The sequence below is a fragment of the Oncorhynchus nerka genome, linkage group LG15, assembly GCF_034236695.1.
Source record: "Oncorhynchus nerka isolate Pitt River linkage group LG15, Oner_Uvic_2.0, whole genome shotgun sequence".
Lineage (NCBI taxonomy): Eukaryota > Metazoa > Chordata > Actinopteri > Salmoniformes > Salmonidae > Oncorhynchus > Oncorhynchus nerka.
This window is the reverse complement of record NC_088410.1, coordinates 23,831,586-23,848,867: the sequence shown is the minus strand read 5'-3', so window position 1 is coordinate 23,848,867 and position 17,282 is coordinate 23,831,586. Positions and strand designations below refer to the sequence as shown.

At 45.2% G+C, this 17,282-nt stretch overlaps 1 protein-coding gene across 1 annotated transcript; it reads right to left on the bottom strand.

Annotated features, from left to right (window-relative positions):
- Positions 1-6,109: 6,109 nt before the first annotated feature.
- Positions 6,110-17,010, bottom strand: nacc1b (nucleus accumbens associated 1, BEN and BTB (POZ) domain containing b). The gene is given in 10 exon segments (XM_065001321.1): positions 6,110-7,636; positions 7,827-7,924; positions 8,021-8,192; positions 8,452-8,571; positions 11,643-11,954; positions 11,957-12,059; positions 12,635-12,847; positions 13,438-13,680; positions 13,963-14,114; positions 16,121-17,010. Coding segments are annotated over 9 exon segments (1,710 nt in total). The 5' UTR covers positions 14,089-14,114; positions 16,121-17,010; the 3' UTR covers positions 6,110-7,313.
- Positions 17,011-17,282: the final 272 nt, after the last annotated feature.

The following is a 17,282-nucleotide window of genomic DNA, read 5'->3' as shown; positions in this document are numbered from 1 at the left end:
GTTTGCGTTCTAGAAATCGTCAGATCCATGTTGTAGCGTTTGGCTGGAGCAAGGAGTCTGGGTAAGCAGGAAAAGGCTACGTCACCCCGCCCCTTACATTAAGAAACAACTAAATATTTATCTTTGTTGCAAAAAGGCCATGGGACGAGGATCTTCTCCCTCTCAGTTGTCTTGACTGCAGTTAAGTACCAGAGGCCACAATGCCTCCTACGTCCTCAGACTCTAAACAAGCAGGAAGAAAGAGTAGCACCCCCCCCCCCCCTCCTCCTCTTCCCTCCATCCGTAAGAGGTAGGGTAACAACCATGTATCTAGGAACGTATAGAATAGCCCCCCCCTCTCTCTCTCTTCCCTCCATCCGTTAGAGGTAGGGTAACAACCATGTATCTAGGAACGTATAGAATAGCACCCCCCTCTCCTCTTCCCTCCATCCGTTAGAGGTAGGGTAACAACCATGTATCTAGGAACGTATAGAATAGGTAACCCCCTCTCTCTCTCTTCCCTCCATCCGTTAGAGGTAGGGTAACAACCATGTATCTAGGAACGTATAGAATAGCCCCCCCCTCTCTCTCTCTTCCCTCCATCCGTTAGAGGTAGGGTAACAACCATGTATCTAGGAACGTATAGAATAGCCCCCCTCTCTCTCTTCCCTCCATCCGTTAGAGGTAGGGTAACAACCATGTATCTAGGAACGTATAGAATAGCCCCCCCCTCTCTCTCTTCCCTCCATCCGTTAGAGGTAGGGTAACAACCATGTATCTAGGAATACATGAATATATATATATGAATACATACTTTCCCCCTTCTGATGACCAGGTGGCGAATCGCATCTCTGCATGTCTGGCAGACATATCAGTGTGAATGACGGATCACCACCTCAAGCTGAACCTCGGCAAGACGGAGCTGCTCTTCCTCCCGGGGAAGGACTGCCCGTTCCATGATCTCGCCATCACGGTTGACAACTCCATTGTGTCCTCCTCCCAGAGCGCTAAGAACCTTGGCGTGATCCTGGACAACACCCTGTCGTTCTCAACTAACATCAAGGCGGTGGCCCGTTCTTGTAGGTTCATGCTCTACAACATCCGCAGAATACGACCCTGCCTCACACAGGAAGCAGCGCAGGTCCTAATCCAGGCACTTGTCATCTCCCGTCTGGATTACTGCAACTCGCTGTTGGCTGGGCTCCCTGCCTGTGCCATTAAACCCCTACAACTCATCCAGAACGCCGCAGCCCGTCTGGTGTTCAACCTTCCCAAGTTCTCTCACGTCACCCCGCTCCTCCGCTCTCTCCACTGGCTTCCAGTTGAAGCTCGCATCCGCTACAAGACCATGGTGCTTGCCTACGGAGCTGTGAGGGGAACGGCACCTCAGTACCTCCAGGCTCTGATCAGGCCCTACACCCAAACAAGGGCACTGCGTTCATCCACCTCTGGCCTGCTCGTCTCCCTACCACTGAGGAAGTACAGTTCCCGCGCAGCCCTTAAATGTAAAATGTAAATGTAGGAACGTATAGAATAGCACCCTCCTCTTCCCTCCAACCGCAAGAGGTAGGGTAACAACCATGGATTTAGGAAGGTATAGAATAGCACCACACCCCCTCTCTATCCCTCCTTTTCTCCATCCCTCTCTATCCCCAACTCCCTCCCTCCATCTGCAAGAGGTAGGGTAACAACCATGGATTTAGGAACGTATAGAAAAGCACCACTCTCTCTCTCCTTCCCTCCCATCTTCCCGCCCAAGTCTAGGGATTTCACATAAAAATAAAGTCAGTCAACTTGGAATAACAACAATCTTATTAGTATAAACATGTAAAATGGACTGTGTCTCTCTGTATTAACATTTAGATAGAGAGACCACCGACAGGGAAACGTATACCACCATCTTCAACATCGTCTTAGTCATCACTGCGCTTTTATAAACAAGACACATTGTCAGCCTGCAGTCTCCTGAAGGGAATGGACGCCTGGTTGGTTAGACACATTGTCAGCCTGCAGTCTCCTGAAGGGAATGGACGCCTGGTTGGTTGGTTAGACACATGCATTGTCAGCCTGCAGTCTCCTGAAGGGAATGGACGCCTGGTTGGTTGGTTAGACACATTGTCAGCCTGCAGTCTCCTGAAGGGAATGGACGCCTGGTTGGTTGGTTAGACACATGCATTGTCAGCCTGCAGTCTCCTGAAGGGAATGGACGCCTGGTTGGTTGGTTAGACACATTGTCAGCCTGCAGACTCCTGAAGGGAATGGACGCCTGGTTGGTTGGTTAGACACATTGTCAGCCTGCAGACTCCTGAAGGGAATGGACGCCTGGTTGGTTGGTTAGACACATTGTCAGCCTGCAGACTCCTGAAGGGAATGAACGCCTGGTTGGTTGGTTAGACACATTGTCAGCCTGCAGTCTCCTGAAGGGAATGGACGCCTGGTTGGTTGGTTAGACACATGCATTGTCAGCCTGCAGTCTCCTGAAGGGAATGGACGCCTGGTTGGTTGGTTAGACACATTGTCAGCCTGCAGTCTCCTGAAGGGAATGGACGCCTGGTTGGTTGGTTAGACACATGCATTGCCGATGCAGAGACATATATACAGTACCAGTCAAACGTTTGGACACACCTACTCATTCAAGAGTTTCCTTCAAGATTGTTGGAAAAGCATTCCAGGTGAAGCTGGTTGAGGGGAATGCCAAGAGTGTGCCTAACAGTCATCAAGGCAAAAGGTGGCTATTTGAAAAATCTCAAATATATATTTGATTTGTTTAACACTTGTTTGGTTACTACATGATTCCATATGTGTTATTTCACAGTTATGATTTCTTCACTATTATTCTACAAATAAGGAAAGGCCCTGGAATGAGTAGGAGTCCAAACTTTTGACTGGTACTGTATACACACACACAGACTGTCACACCAGCACACATGCAAGAAAGGACACACCTGGACCGACACACACACCAAGTCATCCTATCAGGCAGTCCCATCTGTTGTTTAGACAGTTACCACACCAAACAGCCCCCTCCTCCTCCTGCCAAACAAACATTCCCTCTTACACACGAGTCATTCACATACACAACACGGCCGCCATTTTCAGACATTTAGCTTACATCCTAAACGGCACCCTATTCCCTACATTGGCTCTGTCCCAAAAGGAAGTAGTGCACTTAGACCTGGGTCATAAAGTGGAGGCTGAATTGAATCAGAATAAAGTGAAGCTGAATGAGATCAGGACTCTGAATGGGATTTAATGGTTTGTTTAGTGAACAGTTTGATGCTGTCCCCTCCCTCCCTCCCCTATGAGCCAGCCAGTGTTCATCTATATTCATTTAGCAGAGGTGGCCCACCACTCCTACATTATTGCCACAGAGGCAAAATACGTTCTTTTTTATATATATATATATATATATATTCCTGCAAGACGTGCTTTTAAATGGACAGTTGGCTCAATGACTGGAAGTCTATGGGAACAGCTAGCATGTCATTGTGCTAATGCTAGTAGCAATGCTGTGTGTGTGTGTCTATAGGCTTCCTTCCTCTCCAGACTGTAGTACTGTATGTCTCTCCTACTGAGTCAGACACAAACAAACAGTCTCCTCTCATTCTCTACCGCCGCACATACCACACACACACACACTGCTGGCAGAGCCGCGTACCCAAACCACCCACACACACCAACAGGACATGCGCATTCGCCACTCCAAAACCCAGACACACACACGTATGCAACACATAGAACCAGACGCAGACTCACTCACCCTGGCACAGACATGCGCATTCCACACACACACACACGGTCTTCCAGTCAAAGGCGTTAGCGTGAAGAGCTAGAACTTAACACGCATGACTCCATATATGGCAGCAGAGAGAAATGGGGAGAAACTGCACACACACACCAGCACGCATGCATGCCTTTATACAGAGCCAACCAAGCATCCCATCCTCCCTCCCTCTCTCTCCTCCCTCCCTCTCTCTTCCCTCCCAGAGACAGACTGTCCTCCTCCCTCCCAGAGACAGACTGTCCTCCTCCCTCCCAGAGACAGACTGTCCTCCCCCCTCCCAGAGACAGACTGTCCTCCCCCCTCCCAGAGACAGACTGTCCTCCCCCTCCCAGAGACAGACTGTCCTCCCCCTCCCAGAGACAGACTGTCCTCCCCCTCCCAGAGACAGACTGTCCTCCCCCTCCCAGAGACAGACTGTCCTCCCCCTCCCAGAGACAGACTGTCCTCCCCCTCCCAGAGACAGACTGTCCTCCTCCCTCCCAGAGACAGACTGTCCTCCCCCCTCCCAGAGACAGACTGTCCTCCTCTCTGTCTCTCTGTTCAGCCACTCACTCTTTTTTTCCTTTAAGGCAGCGCTTGACAAATGCATTAAAAAAAAGTGCAAATTTCTCATCCTACTCACTTCTCTCTTTCTCTCTGTCAGTGATAGAACTTGGTGAAGTCCCCAAGGATCATACCATGTGGTTAACAAAAGGAGGGGTGGGCTCCAGACCTCCCCGCCACCCACCCGTCCAGGCCAAATGGAAGCTCTAGTAGTGCCTGCCCGTTACACTTTTAAAACCTGGGCTCTTCTTTGACAGTTAGCCTTTTTATAGAAACACTCTAAAACCTCTATATATATATATATATATATAAAAAAAAAAAACCTACAAACGTAAACAACATATGGCCCGTTTTAAAAGCCAGGCCTAAAAGCAGACTCTTAGATAACTCTGATCTAAAAACCAAAACAAGGGTAGTTTCCAGATATAAAAACAAGGCTTTCTTTTGGTTGGTTGGTTGAAAGGGGGAGTTACGATGACAATGTTAAGCCTATATTTGACCCAGGTTGATTTTATAGTTGTTTGTTCTACACTCGGTCTGTTTAGGTTCACAGTCAGAGTGTGGGGGAAGTGTTATGATTGATTAACCCTCAACTCCAAAGCAGTGTGCGAGTGTGTGTGTGTGTTTTAGTGTGCGTGTGATTTAGTGTGCGTGTGTGTGTGTTTTAGTGTGCGTGTGTATTTTAGTGTGCGTGTGTATTTTAGTGTGCGTGTGTGTTTTAGTGTGCGTGTGTGTGTGTGTGTTTCTACCCCAAACACACAGCAGATCACCACAGTAACAGTGCAGTGACACAACAGACCAAGCCTGACAATCACAACAGAGCCCCGGGACCAACTGCATTACAAGGTGCCAGTCTGTTTCTACTCCCTTGTCAACACCTTATGGAATTGTCACGAGTTACAAGGTGGCGGCAAGATCCTACAAACAGACCTGGGACCAGGCTATCACTAACAACTGTGTCTATAGCACTAGCCTGTCTATGCTCACTTCTGCTCCGAGCACAAACCCCTTGAGCACAGATCTAGGATCAGCTTGTCCTCCCCAAACCTTGACAACTAGCGGGAAAACGCAAACATGACCATAGATCAGCGTTTAGGGGCAACGGGTCCTTCCTCCTTGACACGCCATGATTTTACTGTATGATGGGATACTGGCGGTGGTGTCATTGGCTCCCTACTGGTACTGTGATAGATGGGAACTGCCACAGTCATCTTTCATCCAATCACTGATGAGCTGTAGCTAGAATGACAGTTGGTCGTTATTCATGGCTTGTCAAGGTCCATCTCCTCTCTGTAGTTTCTCACAAGGTGTGTTCAACAGAGCTTTACAGGGATGTTTATAGGCTGGCAGTGTGCTGCGGCTGGATCAGTCTGGGTGCACCGGAGTGTGTGTGTGTGTGTGTGAGAGAGAGAGATGGATGAATGAGTCAGCCAAGCGTGTGTGAGCACACTCCGTCTGGGTTCTCACTCTCTGCCGCATGTGACAACACACACTTCTGTCACCATCCACACACTGACACGCATAGTGTGTGTGTGTGTGTGTCGTATTACTTTAATTGGCACCATTGTATCCGCCCAGGATGTATAGGGATTAGTCCTCTAGGGTACTTTAATCCGTGTGTGTGTGTGTCATGAATGCCTCTTAGCAGGATACACCAATCCTCCCTCAGTCCATAACGAAACCAAATACAGAATGGGTCCACCCTGTGTACACTACACAGTACACACATCTAACATAATGCCCCTACGCCCCTACACCCTAGCCCACAGCTTCAAGCTTGGTCAAATGGAGACGATTCTAGTATTTGGATAAGACTTGTATTATAGTATTATAGTGCAAGACAAGTACATTATTCAGTTATTACTTGCTTAATAGTGAGAGACAACAAATATGTCACTTTCCTTCGAAATGTGAATATGGGCGTGAGCTGACATGATTTTAAAACGGTCCCTTACTCCTCCCTCTCTCTCTACACAGAATTCAGTAGACGTATAGGAAATCATACTGCATCATCAACATGAATACGAGATCAGAGCAACTTCTTCCTCATCCAGTCACCAACTGTTCAACCATCTTTCAGTAACACATCTCCTCTGCTTTTCAGGGAGTCTTGGCAACAAGTCAAATGTCGCACACGCAGAGAGAAAAAAAAACTATGATAAGAGAGTCACAAATGAAAAGTGACAAAAGTAGGAATGAAAACTTCCCTCTAAATGGTCACTTTCAGGGTCAAGGGGGGTGAAGAGGGTTAGGGGGGGGGTCCAAAAGTCCTGCCAATATACAGAATACATACACCTACTTCAACCATTAAGCCTTTACGTACCCCCCCACAAATATCAACCCCCTCCCCATAAAATAGCCTTCAGTAGGACTTCCAGAGTCTCTATATAAACTGATGAATACAATCTAATCAAATCAATCCATTACAATCTACTGTCCACAGACAATACATACAGGTGACTTGACAACGCTTCACGACCGATACATTCATTATCAAAACAGTGTTATTAGACCGTCAAGAGGAGACCCCCCCTCCTCCCATTACTACCCCATTCAACCCCGACCCCCATCCAACCCAAAAGGCCCCCCCTCCTAGGGAATGTGTTTCAGCGATATGGAAAGGAGAAAAGGACCTTCGCCAACCAGAAAACAAACATTAAAACAAACATTAAAACAAGAAAAGATTCTACAATGGGATCAGGGAATATTTCTAGGTTAACCCCCCCTTACATGACAAACCTCCCCAGTCTTTCTACACCTCTATCCCTCCATCTCTCTCCCGCCCAAAAGGGGGCAGACACTATGTACATGGGTCTGGGACAGCGAGAGAGAGAGAACAAGGGATGTAACAGATGGATATAATAAATGAAATTCCAAGTATTGAGGGAAGAGATTAAGATATGGAAAAGTGACATTAAAAAAACAAACTAAAACTGGGGGAGGAAGTATCGCCGAGAGCAATGATCAAAGACCATCGACCAGTAAGATCACAATAAGCCCACTCACTTTAAAACAAAGTGCTGCCGTCTCCGCCCACAACGCCTTGTAACCCCTCCCCCGAAGAAGGTCCCGCATCGCTATTGGCTGCTGCAGCCGCCTCTTCTGCCAGGGAGTTGGGGTCGAACCCATGCTCCGCCCCCAGGGCGTCGGCCTCCATCTTGATGGCGTCTGATTGGAGGAAAGCGGAGTAGGCGTCACCCTCGGCCATGAGGAGCTTGAGCTTCGGGATCCAGGACTTCCTGACGACCCGGCGGGCATTAGTGCACATGTCAGCCGCGATGGCGTTCATCTCGCTCTCCTTGAAGCTCGGCGCAAAGTTCTGGCAGTAAACTGTTGAGGGGAGTGAGACAGTTAGGTGCTGCGGACAACATATGGAATGATGTGAAGAAACGCAGGTATATGACGACAACACAGTGCAGCACTGAGTGTGTGAGGCTTGTCCGATGTGTGTGAAAGCAGAGCTGTGCACTGAGTGTGTGAGGCTTGTCCGATGTGTGTGAAAGCAGAGCGTGACACTCACACTTGACGGCGTGCAGTACTCTGCTGTCCAGGGGCTTGCGGCTGGGGTCGTTTGTAGAAGAGCGGATCCCCGTCCCACAGCTGTTCGCTAGAGTACTCCTGAGAGGGGAAATATATACACAGTATCATTTACTGTATGTCTTCACAAACAAATATTGTTTCCAACGGTCAAACAAACACACACCCTCCCCTCACCTGTCGAAGAAAGAGGCCAGCAGCCTCCTCAGTAGGACCTTGTGCCGCGTGCCGGCGCTGACGTGACAGTTCATGAGTTGGGCGCGGGAGATGAACACGGAGGTACCCGTCACCAGCTCCAGCCTCTCTGCAGGGTCCCCCTCCTCGTACAGCCGTGGGTGGCACCGGTTACCTACACCAACCAATCAATCCATTCAAATGTATTAAAGCCTTTTTCACATCAGGTGCAGGTGATGGTTGTCCAGTTGTCAATCAATTCATAAAATCAATCAATACAATAAGGGTTTTTACAGTAAGAGTAGCCTGGTCTAAACACAGGTGGCAGCCAGCAATTGCCTATGAATAAATGAATGACTGAACTCAGAATGTCAACATGTCTAGAGTTGCCTAAGACTATAATATTACAAACTAAATGAAGTCTGTGTGTGTACCTATCTGGGTGATGAGTTCGGCAGGTAGCGAAGCCAGATCCTGGCGTAGCCTCACCCCCCTGCCGCCCCGGGTCTCGGCCGTGAGGTGCTCCGGTAGGGACTCCACGCGCTCGCCCGCTACTGGGGTGGTACAGAGGGGGCACACGTTACACATGAATACACACAGCAACATCAAACACGCGGCTACATTAACACACCTAAACGCTGAACAAAAATAGAAAACGCAACATGTAAAGTGTTGGTCCCATGTTTCAGGAGCTGAAATAAAAGATCACAGAAATTTTCCATAAACACAAAAAAAACTATCTCTCAAATTTTGTTTTATAAAATGATTTATATCCTTGTTAGTGAGCTTTTCTCCTTTGCCAAGATAACGGTCAGGTGGATGAATTGTGGCATATCAAGAAGCTGATTAAACAGCATCAGTACACAGTTGCACCTTGTGCTGGGGACAATAAAAGTCCACTAAAATGTGCAGTTGTGTCACACAACTCAAGTTGAGGGAGCATGACAGGCATGCTGACTGCAGGAATGTCCACCAGAGCTGTTGCCAGAGACTTTAATGTTAATTTCTCTAAGCCGCTTCCAACATCGTATTAGAGAATTTGCCAGTATGTCCAACCGACCTCACAACCGCCGACGTTGTGTGGGCGAGCGGTTTGCTGATGTCAACATTGTAAACAGAGTGCCCCATGGTTCTGGTCGGGTTATGGTATCGGCAGGCATAAGCTACAGACACAATAGCATTTTATTGATTGGTAATTTGAATGCACAGAAATACCGTGACGAGATCCTGAGACCCATTGTGAGGCCCATTTAATTTGAGGTTCCTGTGACCAACAGATGCATATCTGTATTCCTAGTCATGTGAAATCCATAGAACAGGAGTTCATTTATTTACTTCAAATGGTCTGATTTTCAAGCCTCATTGACCTGCTTTGTAGTATATATACAGTTGAAGTCAGAAGTTTACATACACTTAGATTGGAGTCATTAAAACTTGCTTTCAACCAGTCCAGAAATGTCTTGTTAACAAACTATAGAAGTCGGTTAGGACATCTAATTTTTCCAACAATTGTTTACAGACAGATTATTTCACTGTATCACAATTCCAGTGGGTCAGAAGTTTACATACACTAAGTTGACTGTGCCTTCAAACAGCTTGGAATATTCCAGAAAATGATGTCATGGCTTTAGAAGCTTCTGATAGGCTAATTGACATAATTCGAGTCAATTGGAGGTGTACCTGTGGATGTATTTCAAGGCCTACCTTCAAACTCAGTGATCCTAACTGATGTAAAACAGGGAATTTTTACGAGGATTAAATGTATTTGGCTAAGGTGTATGTAAACTTCCGACTTCAACTGTATATATATATATATATATATATATCTTTCTGCTCTTTCAAAGACCTGACGTTCCAATGAAGATCGTATCCCCTCCCAGATATATAATCTTGTTGCCATTATTTAACCAGGAAAGTCATTGAGAACACATTCTGTATTTCATTTCTGTCATTCCTTCACTATGACAAATAACCTATATCTTCTTTGCTTTCTCACATGAACTGGAACTCAGTCAAATCTTTCAAATGGTTGCATGCTGCGTTTATAGTTGTGCTCAGTGTACAAAACATTAGGAACACCTTCTCTTTCCATGACAGACTGACCAGGTGAATCCAGGTGAAAGCTGTAGTATGATCCCTTATCGAGGTCACCTATTAAATCCACTTCAACCAGTGTAGATGAAGTGGAGGAGTGTGTGCCATTCAGAGGGTGAATGGGCAAGACAAAAGATTGAAGTGCTTTTGAACGGGGTATGGTAATAGAGGGTGTGCAACTCAATATTAGGAAGGTGTTCTTAATGTTTCGTACACTCAGCGTACAACTGGCTATAATGACATGCAGGTCTAGCTAACACTATCCTGCAACTTGAGTGGGACAGAGGAGGAGAGGGTACATGTCAAGACAGATACTTACACTTAAATATGCATCTATTAATATTCACATACCGACAACTAGCATTAAAGTACAGACATAAGCAAAGACACACACAAACAGAACATACAGCAGATAGCATCAGAGTGATGCTAATTCCCCATCCTCTTCCAAACCACGATTACAATCAGCTGCCTACTTGTTCCCTCTAATCTCGTCTCTTCCCTCATCTATCAGTCTATTGTTCTGACCTGAAGCACTCTTGCTCCCTCCCCCCTCGAGCTGGGAATTGCCAGGGACCTCACCATACAATATTATCGCGCTACTTAGGTACCGATATGGCGGTTCTCACAAATCTACATGTATTGCCATTTTATACGGAGGTTTTATTGTGAATTGATGTTCAAAATCTATTGCTCACCATATGTCTGCTGCAGAGAGACAGGAGAGACCCATGAGAAAACCAGTTTTCATCAGTCATGGGAATAAAAGTGCTGTAAACACACTGGCTCACTATTTAAACAGGAGATGGAGGCCAAGCTATGGAATGAAAAATAACCGTTTTGGTGCAGGTTCAGCCGGCTAACGCTACCTAGCAAATTATTAGTATATATATTCACTACCGTTCAGAAGTTTGGGGTCACTTACAAATGTCCTGTTTTTTGAAAGAAAAGCACATTTTTTTGTTGTTTAAAATAACATCAAATTGATCAGAAATACAGTGTAGACATTGTTAATGTTTTAAATGACTATTGTAGCTGGAAACGGCAGATTTTTTGATGGGATATCTACATAGGCGTACAGAGGCCCATTATCAGCAGCCATCACTCCTGTGTTCCAATGGCACGTTGTGTTAGCTAATCCAAGTTTATCATTTTAAAAGGATAATTGATCATTAGAAATTCCATATCCAAATTCCATATCCAGATATTCCATAAAAGAATCAGCCATTTCCAGCTACAATAGTCATTTACAACATTAACAATGTCTACACTGTATTTCTGATTATTTTTATGTTATTTTAAATGGACATTTTTTTTTGCTTTTCTTTCAAAAACAACGACATTTCTAAGTAACCCCAAACTTTTGAACGGTAGTGTGTGTATATATATATATATAAATGTATATATATACACATATATATTTTTAAAAAATCAATACTTGGGAGTCAAATATTGGTATAATATCGGCCCAAAATAATATTGCGATAACTACGCTCCTCCAGATTCCTACCTCAAACCAACTCTCTCTCACCTGTGGCGCCCACATTGAGCATACTGTACATTGTGTACATGTTACAGATCTGCCTGTACTGCTCTTCAGCGCTGTCGTCGGTCACTTCCTCTTCCTCCTCGTCATCGTGGTAACTAAGGGGCGAGTCGCTGGTGTACATGCTCAGCGTCCCCGGACTCGTTCCGTCCGGCGTCCCCACGCTGCTGCTGTTATGGTTACTGTTGTTGTTGTTGTTATGGTTACTGTGGTTAACAACATTTCTGCCCGTTGCATCTTGGGAGTTGCAGTTGTTTGAGGAGGCGGAGGAGGAAGAGTAGCGGGCGGCTTTCCTGGACCCCCTCCTCCTCCCGACCCCCCTCCCCCGTCACCGCGGTTGCCCCCCTCCCACAGGCGCTTGGCGACAGGGCTGCAGACCACCGAGTAGGAAGTGGCCTCCTGCTGAGAACGAGAGAGAAGAGATTAGCTACATAACATCTATTTAGTGTGTTGTCATCCATTCATCATGTGAGGGGGCAGCCAAACTCATGTGTATTTATACTTGAGCATTGAGTGTTTGTGTATTTCCTTGTATGGCACAGGAGACAAAGAGGTTCACAGCTTGCACCTTTGACCAGAGGGACATACTACCAAGCAGGATTAATGAGTTAGCTAGCTAACTTTTATTCAAAAAACAGAAATAACTATAGAATTTCTGGTTCACTAAGAAAGCTAAAATTGCTGAGTCAATTATACCATGTCCACTTCAAGCGTATCTTTCAAAAACATACATTTTAGAATATTTATCCGAAAAGTTAGCCGCCTAACTAATTTCTCCTGCTTTGTATTACACCTCTCTGCTCTATGAATGACCTGACGTTCCACTGAAGACTGCATCCCCTCCCAGATAAGATATATCATCTAGAACACACTTGATTGTTTTACCTTTCTTTAACCAGGATAGTAATTGAGAACATTTAATGTATATTCCATTCCTCCACTATGACAAATAACCTATATATTTTTTTCCAACTCACCTGCTGTGGTGTGGGTTGTGGCGTAGTCCCGCTCTGCTCCGTCTTCACCCTCGACACCAGGGGGAGGGGTGTCAGGCAGGAGGCGGGCCTACATGCTGCCGTGGAAACCACCCCAGCCCCTCCCCCTGTGGTTTGAGTGACAGGGCTCTGGGGCTCGGAGGGCGGAGTCTCTTCTGCATGAAGACCCTGGGAGTCACAGCTAGGGGAGGAGACCTGGCGGAATAATATGCAAATTAAGAGGTAAATAAATCTGAGAACAATATGTAAAATATTTAAGACTATGTAAAGTGGGAACTGGAAATCTTTGACAAGGAGAACCTTGGTTAGCCTAATGCAGGGGTAGGCAACTAGATTTAACCGCGGGACACTTTTTGTTGGAGCGAATAGTCGGGGGGCCGGAAAATAATTATAATAATCTGTACACTGCAAATTGACCACAACAAAAAGAGATTATTTAAAAATAGCAATAATTTCATACCTTGACTACATTGAGACATGATCACGTTTTTTTTTTTTTGTGAAGGAATACTTGGTAACAGATTTCCTAAAATAAACTATGTTTAGCTGAATTCCTGGTGATTTTACAGTTTCTTTTTTATACCAAAAACTAAAATAATAAATACATATTTACTATATACTTTCGGGGGGGGGGCAAAAGAAAACACCTGTTGCCGACCCCTGGCCTAATGAAACAATCCACTTGTGCTGTCAGTTGCAGTCCAATTATCTCCCAACATCTACCTATGGTGATCATAGGAGTTGGCAAGAAAGCACAAACAAGTTGCTATGGTTACACTAGATACCTTAAGGAAGAACTCGGTGCCCTTCTCCATGATCTGCTGGATCTGCAGGAAGCCTGCGGTGTACATGAGGAGGAACTGGTCCCCTACGTTCATGCTGAGGCGGCCTGTGTAGCAGAAGGCCAGGATCTGCTGGAAGCTCTGGGGCTGGACGGCCGGGGGGAGCTCCACCACACTGCTCTTCCCCCCAGCGTTGAACAGGTCCCGGAAGTAGGAGCTACTGGCCGCCAGGACCGCCCGGTGCGCCTGGGGAGGGACGGGGAGAGGAAGTAGTGAATAAATATACAGCACACAGGCTTCTTCTTAAACAAACTTGAGGTACAACCAGAGAATATTTCACCAGGTTTCTTTCACCTAATCAAAATATATAACTGTTGATTCAGTCATTATCAGATCAATCTAGCCTAACAGTTAACGGTGTTTTGGATCAGCCGTCACCCTGACTTGAAGGTTTGTCAGTGAGGTAAATAACAGTTAGATTGGTTCAGTTTACTCCAAAAAACAACATTGATGTTTATCAACTCCCACCTTGAAGGCGTGTCCCTTGACAACCACGGAGACGTCGCAGTAGAGCCCCTGGAGACGCTGCTCATTGAGACACTCCAACACGTTGTTGCCAAAGTTAGGGATCGCCATCTGTAGCGTCTGAGCCATAACGCTCTAGCCCAGCACCACCGGGTCTATAACAAGGAGAGAAATGTTATATTAGGTCTTGTCTATGTCATGGGTATGTCATGACTATGTCATGTAGGCTACAAAGTTAGGGGTCGTCATCTGTAGCGTCTGAGACATAACGCTCTATCCCAGCACCACCGGGTCTATAACAAGGAGAGAAATGTTATATTAGGTCTTGTCTATGTGAAATAAGGAAAATGGGGGGGGGGTAGACGGATGACTAATGCACCTTTAATAAAGAGCACTAGAAAGAGAGCTCATTTTTTAAAATAGCCAATTAAGTTTGTCTCATTCATTTAAAATAAACATTTTCCAATTCTGCGGTGGGTAACTAGCTTTAGTCCTACTTCGTTGTTTTGTTTTTGAACCAGACAAGAGAAAAAGGCAGCAGAACTCCATTACATAATTATTCAGTTTTGTTTGGTTTGTTGCCATCCAGCCTTGATGTGTCAGATCACACGTAGAAAGAACGGCTGTCAAACTCACCTCTCCACAAAGAACCCTTAAAAAGTGTTCCATCCTTTTTGGAGACTTTGCATTGAAGAAGACAACCACAACTTTAACTGACTGGCGGCACATAAGACACCATGATACCTTTTAATTTAGATTATTTTTAGAGCACTAACTGTGTAATGAACCACATGTGACTGGGAATCAATGGAAAGGCCACGACCATGAGCCACTAGGCTAATAAAAAACACCCCGATGGGGATTAGGCCTATTTAATAACAAGGTCAAGCAAAGCTCATTTCATCAACACTCATACGATTAAACAATGAACGGACCTATATGTTGTCCTTAAAGGCAGCTTACTCAAGTGCCAACTGAAGGAAAATAGCCTAGAAACAAATGTTTTTTTATTTCCTAGGACCGTGGCTAATTAAGATCTATGGTCTTGCTCTTTGCACATTTGTATCTGTGTAAGTTAATATACATGTATTTCTCCATTAAAAACGATATAAACAGAGAAAGCATAACAATTTACCTATTGCCACTGCACAAGATAAGAGAGCACGCTTTCAACGTTTCAATAATTATTCTCACAACTAACAATTAAAACAGGTTGAACTTTATATTTAGCCTGGGACATTTCCTTGTCATCAAACTGAGAACATAATGCTTAATTTTGATTGGAGGAATGCAGAATAGAACCAATCAAAACGACCACCTAAACCCATCATCACATTAGGTTCCATTTCCTCTGGGGACACACCATCGAAGAACATAAAGGCAGTTCATTTAACTGATTTGACCTCTAACCCTCTACCTACCAGTAACATTATATGGCCACACGTCACCACCACACAATGTTTATGTCACTTTATGTGAGGGTTGTCCCTAATATTACATCATCTGAATTAAAATTCCATATTTTGCCATCTGAATTGAAGTTTTACATTAATGAAAGAAAAAACATGTATACTTCATTCAACCTCAACACCCCCCCAGCCGTAACATTAGAAAACAACACACACCACAAAACGATTAGTCAGACATGATTATATCACAGGTTATTAAGAAACTAAATGTTATATTTTGCTGATGCCACCTTATTTTGTATTTTGTACAAGCATATAAGATCAATGAATAAACGCACATTCAGCAATCTAATCAAATACGAATGTAAAACTATTTTTGATATAAATGATAGGCATGGCTGTAGTCAACAATCAATCAATCAAATACTATGATATTCAATTTCCTGGTTTGGGAGGTGAAAGGGTAGCCACAGTTAGCAAGTAGCAAGCTAAACGCTAATGCTAATTTGATGTTAACCAAATTAAAATGTCAAATTCTTGAACGGCCAAGTCATCAATTGAACACTGTCAAGTAAACGCATTTGCTTATTTACTTGAAAACACTTGCTTTAAAGAGTCAAAAATGAATAAATCTACTTTGCATCAACCGGCATGTGGCTATATTATGTAGCTAGCCTCCCAAGACCACGAATAATATTAACTTTAAACGGAATATACTGTACATCGATTAATCATTAATAGCTCAATCTCACATCGAAGGGTAGCGGGAGAGTCTCGTCGGTGTCCGCCAAGGGAAGACTAGAGGCCTGAACAGCGGTAGAACGGCCAGACGGAGTGGGCAGAGAGAGCTGTCCGTGCCCCGTTTTGTGCCCGTATCTTTGCCCCGTGAGATTCGGAGCGCTCGGGCTGGCACGGGCCGGGGGGCAACGGAAAGAGCGGACGGTTGGATAACAAAAAAATACTTGATCACCGGTTCTCTCTCTCTGTTTATGTCGACGCAGCCCTTCATTTGCTCTATCAAACTAGCTAAAAGACAACGGCACGAATTCTGTCACAAAAATAGTAGAACAAATAAAATATTCAGGAGTTCGCATCCCCCGCCGCTCTCGCCCCCACTCTGTGCCAGTGCTGTCGGTTAGAGTTACCTCCTTGGGCCTAGGCTAGCTACTCGGGATACACTGTACTTTTTATTTGGGGTTAGCCCATCGCATAACGTAACCCGGCGCTAGCTGAGTTATCACCAAAATTAATTATTTGTCGCCCGAAAGAATGGATCATCCAATTAAAGTTTCGTTTAGTAAAAATCTGAATATATAAATATCTGAGTTATTTTTGGGAGGTAGCTTGGGGGTGGTCTCCGGTCAATACTCAACAGGTCAATCCGGGACAAACGTAGGAAAGCATCTGGGGGGGGCGAGTCAGACTGAACCATGCAGGCTTGCAGCGAGTGGTGCTATAGCTGTTAGCCTATGAGTTCCTGCTAGCCAAGACACCAATTTAACCAGTTAACGACAACACGCGATGTACATAAACCCCCAATCGCATTAACCATTTATGTTAGTAGTAGACTCATTCTACTGGGAAAATGTCACTCTTCAACGAAACATCCAGGTAAAACCCGGCCGCGTTTCAAAAGTTGAGGAATAAAGAGCGAGAGAGAGCGCGGATTGCTTTGAACTCACCGTTGAAAGGCAGACTGGACAGCCCGCGGTGTTGGCAGGCAGTGAGTGTGAAGCATAAACGGTAGCTATATAGCCACTAAAGTGGTTAAAGTTTTGTTGGTGCTGCTGTTCGGTGTTCCAACTCAGCCCATCCCCCACCACACACCTTCCCAAAAACAATAGCTAACTAACCCGCCCACTCCCCCAAAAAACACACGGCACCGCTCTCAATTCCTCCCCGAAGAAGAGCCAC